The 6001-nt window shown below is 48.7% G+C and overlaps 1 protein-coding gene across 1 annotated transcript; it reads right to left on the bottom strand.

Annotated features, from left to right (window-relative positions):
* Positions 1-2329: 2329 nt before the first annotated feature.
* LOC119323661 (sucrose:sucrose 1-fructosyltransferase-like) lies at positions 2330-5470 on the bottom strand. Its single transcript, XM_037597364.1, has 3 exons — positions 5003-5470; positions 4017-4900; positions 2330-3132 (listed from the first exon to the last, which is right to left on the bottom strand). Exons 1-3 carry the CDS (start codon positions 5439-5441, stop codon positions 2434-2436), a joined length of 2022 nt encoding a protein of 673 aa, XP_037453261.1. The 5' UTR covers positions 5442-5470; the 3' UTR covers positions 2330-2433.
* Between the last annotated feature and the right edge of the window lie 531 nt (positions 5471-6001).

Below are 6001 nucleotides of genomic sequence, written 5' to 3'. Positions count from 1 at the left end.
AGGCAGGTACAATAATGCGGGTGAAGGTAGGGACCATGAATCTGTGATCAGACTCGATTTTAATCATGTAACTTCTCTCACCCATCCTTGGAATCCAAACTTCTGTAAGTGGCTCTCTCCACTTGTCGCTCCATATGGTCCATGCCATGTCATATGTCCTTTCATTTTTTGTGGTGGGCTCACCAACATTGTGTGCTTGCGCAACATGACATGTGGCAACAATTAGTATAAATAGCAATGATTTGGAAGTTACATGATGAGGCTATCGGCCATAGTTACCTACGGCTGCAACGATGTCGGCCACAAAAATGAACACAAGGGCACTTTCTAACATTGAAGTTCTGAGCTTGACGCTGACAAGGCGGCCTGTAACAAGTGGCAGCATATTATTGCAGTCGGTAATAATCTCCAGAAACTAAAATGGCACCTTCAAGACATTCAAGCTATCCACCACTCGAATGGTTGACATAGCCAACTCTACTGGTTGGCGGCCACCATAACTTTTGACCGCACCCATGCTCATTTTCTGATGTTGCCCACTTACCCTCCACATATCAACGCATATTGATGATTGGATCAATATGTATGCGGTGTGCATTTAGCAAGATAACTCGAGAAGGTTAAGAATAAACTATGCATACACTTGGCATGCACACATGGGTGTGTGTGGTTGTTACCTTGTTGACTCTCGGGTTGTATCTATTTGTCTTCGTCGATGACAATCTCCTTGGACCAAACTTGCAAGCAACCAATGCCAGCTGCAATAATGCATTGTTCGACGTGGCAATGATTCAGTTTTGTTTGTGGACAACAATAGCAAGGCACGAACCACACAAGCCGGTTGTGCTCATGTGCATTTTTGTTTTTTGCTGATTAATTAGATTTCACAAATTACTTACTTCTGATAAACTAAAATGTAGTAGACACTACAAAGGTTTGCATGTGAACTACTAGTTGTATACCCCCTGTCAAAAGGCAACAAAATAAGAACTATATCTATCAGTCAAACTAAACCCATTGTGAATATTGATTTCGCAATGATTTGTCTAGAAGAATTACTTAGCATTAAGCTCTACATTATTTTTCCTTTCTAGAACTGTGAGCACACAAGAATAAAGAGAGAATCCGATGGTTCTCTTGACACCAACCAAACATGCATGCATCAAGGCAAGAAGAAACCCATGGCGCATGTTAGTATTGGCAGAGGCCACTAATTCCGGCCATCAGGTGAGTGGTGGAGAAGATCCAGAATCTTATCATCAACATTCTTGGTGGCCTCACGGTCTCACAGATTTGCAGTGCACATGCCACTGCCAGCTCAAATCTTCCACTCCAATCTTCCATTGTCTATCCATCTAATATAATCAAAATCCCTGGGCTTGGGCTTGGCATCATTGACACTTGTCCATGAGTGTATGTAGTACCTCCCCTCCAATAATTCTCATTTGTTTACACAACACTTCCCGCTTGTTTGTTTACCCAATAATTCCCGTTAGGGTATGCAGGAGATGTGTTTGTATGTGATAAGTTGTTCACCGAATCACCGATAGTGCACTTCTTTAAACTATAGTTAACATACGAGCTGACCTTGTGCCTAGCCTCGAGTGCAAAAGCAATGATGTACAGATTGATCGTCGATCGTCGCATGAAACAACAAGACCACATGCACACAAAACCTTTTGTAATGAATTCTGAATAGTGTTGACCACAAGTCTACAAACATTATATTCAAAGTACAGAACAAAGACAACCATGACATAAGTACTACTCCCTCCGATGCAAAATAAGTGTCGCAGTTTTGAACTAACGTGTGGATGGGAGGGAGTAGAAGAAAATATGAACAAAACACCTACTCAAAATTAGAATTAGTGGACATTTTTCTTTGATGTCAGAAATATAAGCGCATACCATGTGAGTCCTCCAGGTGAGTCCGGACCAAACCGGTCACCAGTTTTTCCGGTCCACCCCAAGAAAATATATTACCATTTGAATTTTTTGGTTGAAAATTTGAATTTGAACGCAAAACCTTGAACAAATAAAGCGAGGACGGTCCTATTCGCTGAACTGTGTTGTGGTTGTGGTGGTAATCAGCAGTGTAGGTGTCATGAAGGTCCTGAGATCGAAAATCTCCAACTTGGATGTGGTTGTTCCTTGCTGTAACACCTTGGTAGGATGTTTTTTCCTGCATTCATCGGGCATAAATATACTTATTACTTTCTTAAAAGAATTTGAATTCAAAATTTGTTTAAAGTTATCTTGGTGGCCATTGGTAGAAAACAGAAATGAGAAAAAAAGACTTGGTGGAGATCGATCAGACAACACAGAAAAGTGGAAACGAAGAAATGGGAGCGACCTTCCTTGGTCTAAAAACAGTACATACAATGTGCTATCTATCATATTTTTACTAAACAAAATAATATTTGCATTTTCTTTTTACAGTGAGGCCATGTAGGCCTGATTGTAGGAGGAGTCCATCTCATGGACGACGAGCCTCGTGACGTTGACCCGGGCGCTAGTGGCGTTGTTGAAGAGGTAGACCCCAGCGTTGGCATAGATTGCCTCCGTTGGGTACACCCGTGACGTCGCCGTCAACCTCCCGCCCATTGCAAAGCTCTCAACAATGGAATGGTCCACTAGCAACCTCACTGAAAACTCCTCGCCATCGAGCACAGGGACAATGTTGCCTACGACCCTCTTGACAATATCGTTGGCATGAGATGAGCGCGTCTCGTCATGGCAGAAGTGTGTGCGCAAGCCGCCGTCGAGGCCTCTGGCGACGTAGAAGTAGATACCGGTCCGCTCCATGTCGCCACCGTGGCGCCTGGCATCAGCGAGCACAAGGAGACCGAAGGGACCGAGCGTTCCCCGTCCAGTCGTGCCACCGCTGGTGCTGCAGTTGTAGCCGACATCAGCCTCCTTGGCAGCGGCGATGTCGAGCGGGTCAAGACGAAATGAGGCCTCCATGTCGAGCTGGGTGGCACGGTGAAGGCTGAGTGGGAATACGGAGCCATGGTCGACGATAACGCCTCCAAGGTTGGTGGAGTTGGTCCGGAGCGTCTCCACCTCCTCTACCGGCCACTGCAGAAGGTTGCTCCCTGTCTTGGTGTCCAGCACCACCGTGCGAGGGATCGACTGCAATAGTAACAACAGAAAACATTAGCAACTTGCACTAATTATCTTTTGAGAACCCTCTTGGTTCCAATCATTGTGACAGCATATATAGAAGTAGTTAACTGTGGGGCAAGCAGACAAGATATCCTTTTTCTTGTCTAATCATAGTTTGGTGCACACGAGACCACATGGTGGTGCATGATTGATTCATGGTTATGAGTTTTGCTTGTAGGACACACACAACTAGCTAGTTACATTGGTGTATAATGTACTGCTGCAATATATATCAAATAAAAGGCATTAGCAACTGTAACAATTGAACTTCTTCATCATCCATGTCAGTTCCTTCTAGCAACTGCCACCATTCTATCATCGTTTGCTTTTCCTTTTAGAACCCAGGTATCATCACTATGACAGCAAAAGAGAGGGAATACTAGGTAACTCAAGACAAAGACATCACTCTTCTTGTCTAATCCCAGTTTGGTTCGTGCTAACAGAAATTCTCTATGCTTATTATATCCAGTTAGGTGGTTCTTGGCATGCAACTAGGCTACATGGGGCGTGAAGAGTTTGTTTGTTGCACACAGTTACAATGGCATTGTGCATTGAAAGTATCTCAACAGTAGCTGGAACTCTTTGCAAGCTGAAGGAAACTAAGGGACAATTGACAACGAGATGACAGCAACATCTCGTTAGCTGCTATCTATCTATAATTCCTGCCAAGTTGCTGCTATTATTATTTGCATGCCCTGCAATCATGCCGACGTGTCTATGAAACCCAACAAAAAGTGCATGCAACACTCCTAACCATTCAAGTTTGTGCTAACAAAGAGATAGTGTACTAAGAATCGATTAATAGAAGTATTAAACAATCACTTGAACAAGATGATGAAAATGTCAAGTACCTGCAGGGAGGCCCATCCCTTAGCAACGTCAGCGCGCTCGGAGTCCGTCTCGCCGACCCACCCCCACAACACGCGTCGCTTCTTTGATGGATCGTAGAATGTCTTGGACGCATAGAACTTTCCCCAGTCGTACCTCAGCCCAATGCCGACATCGGCATCGGTGTCTAGTGGCGTCCATGTGTTGTTCGCAGCATCGTACCTTCCAAGCGCGTAGTAGTCGTGTCGGTCATCATCGGAGCTCTCCTTCATCACGTGCAAAACATCGCCGCCACCATTCTTGGATGCCGTTGCCACTGCCTCTGTCATGTCGATGCCCCTTTTACCACCGACCGGGTACAAATCAATGCACTCCCACATACCTGTCCCTGGCACACGGTGAAGCAACCCGGGGACAAGCTCATAGTCGATGAAATCCTTGGTCTTGTAGGTCATGACCATGCCGGCATGGCGGTCATCCTTGGAGCCGATGACGAGCCGCCATGTGTCGTCCGAACTGTCAAACCACGCAGTGGTCGGGTCCCTGAAGTCCTTCTCCCCAACGCCCGGTGGCGGGTACATCACCGGGTTGTTCTCATACTTGGTCCAGTTGATGAGCAAAGGGTCGGAGGGATCGGTGGGGAAGGCCATGCACTGGACTTGGACCGATGCGTTGGTGGAGCCGGTGTAGAGCATGACGATGCGGCCGTCGGGTAGCACAGTGGCAGAGCCCGACCAGACGCCATTGATGTCATACCACTGGTCGGGGGACATGGCAACCGGGAGGTGGCGCCACCGGAGCAGGTCGCGGGAGGCGGCGTGCCCCCAGGCGATCTTGTTGCCCCAGATGGCGCCGTCCGGGTTGTATTGGTAGAAGAGGTGGTACCACCCCTTGTAGTACACGGGACCTGCACTTGCATTTTGCATCGAAAAATGAGTTTTGCATCATCAACAAGATTACCCAAATAAGTATGCATGGCATCCGTAACAATGGCGGAAATGTACCGTACCATTGGGGTCGTTCATCCAGTTCCTCTCGGGCTGGAAGTGGAAGCCGGTGCGCTGCCACTGGAGCATGGCATTGCTCCACGGGAACGCGTTGCCGCCAGCGTCCGCGCGCAGCATGCCGCCGTGCGCGGCGGCGCCGGACGTCTTCTCGGAGACGCCAGACTCAGGCCCCCGGCTGCTGGCGCTCATCGGCGCCGCGTCAGCCGTCGTCTCGTGTCCAGACATGACGACGATGCCACCCGCGGGCGGCTGGCCGGCGAACCTGACACCGGCGAGCGCGGCGACCACGAGGAGCACAGCCGCCGTCGCCAGCAGCAGCGCGGCACAAAGCGGGCCTGCAGTCCGGCGCGTGCGCCCCACCGTCGCGGCGGCCTCGGCATCCTCCGGCAGCGGCGCGTACGAGCACGGCAAGGGCGCTGAGCCGCCGTCTCTGGCCTCCATTGGCGTAGAATCGAAGTGATCAGTGGAAGTGATTGGTCAATTAGCAAGAAGCTCCACTGCTAATCTTAACAAGGAAGAAGAGAGAGTGTGTGTCTGCCGAGGAGCTTCTCCTTTCCATTTTATAGTCTCCATGCCACCCGTTAGTGGCCTACCTGGCGCGGCCCCATTGGCCAGCGGCCGCGCCGCCGCGGGCCCGGAGTGTCAGTGCTAATCATCATCCATCCAGGCCATTCAGCTCGAGCCTCGTCGCACTCACTCATTGTTCCCTGAAGAGAAAAATTCACTACAGGTCCACATTGTTAGCTTTAGTTATGTGGTTACAAATACCAATAATACAGTCACCAAACTTGTACTAAAGGGTCATCTACGGTCCATTATACGGTTTGGTTTACGTACATGCTGATCTGACCCAAGTCAACCGCTGCCAAGTGTGCTTTGACTGCCACATCATCTCAGCCGCTCGAATATGCAGGGAACCAGGGGTCTTTTGCAAAAATGATGCAATTCCCTCGCTCTCTCCTCCCCTCGTTCCCTCCGCTTGGTCAACAGACCAGCTCTTC

The sequence above is a fragment of the Triticum dicoccoides genome, chromosome 6B (assembly GCF_002162155.2).
Source record: "Triticum dicoccoides isolate Atlit2015 ecotype Zavitan chromosome 6B, WEW_v2.0, whole genome shotgun sequence".
NCBI classification, from domain to species: domain Eukaryota; kingdom Viridiplantae; phylum Streptophyta; class Magnoliopsida; order Poales; family Poaceae; genus Triticum; species Triticum dicoccoides.
The sequence above is the reverse complement of the archived record's forward strand: the minus strand, read 5'-3'. Positions and strand labels throughout refer to the sequence as shown.

Coding starts and splice junctions, on each gene's coding strand:
- LOC119323661 (XM_037597364.1), bottom strand. CDS start 5,441: ATGGAGGCCAGAGACGGCGGCTCAGCGCCCTTGCCGTGCTCGTACGCG. Junction 4,901..5,002: donor CTGGATGAACGACCCCAATG/GTACGGTACATT, acceptor ATGCAAGTGCAG/GTCCCGTGTACTACAAGGGG. Junction 3,133..4,016: donor AGGGATGGGCCTCCCTGCAG/GTACTTGACATT, acceptor TTACTATTGCAG/TCGATCCCTCGCACGGTGGT.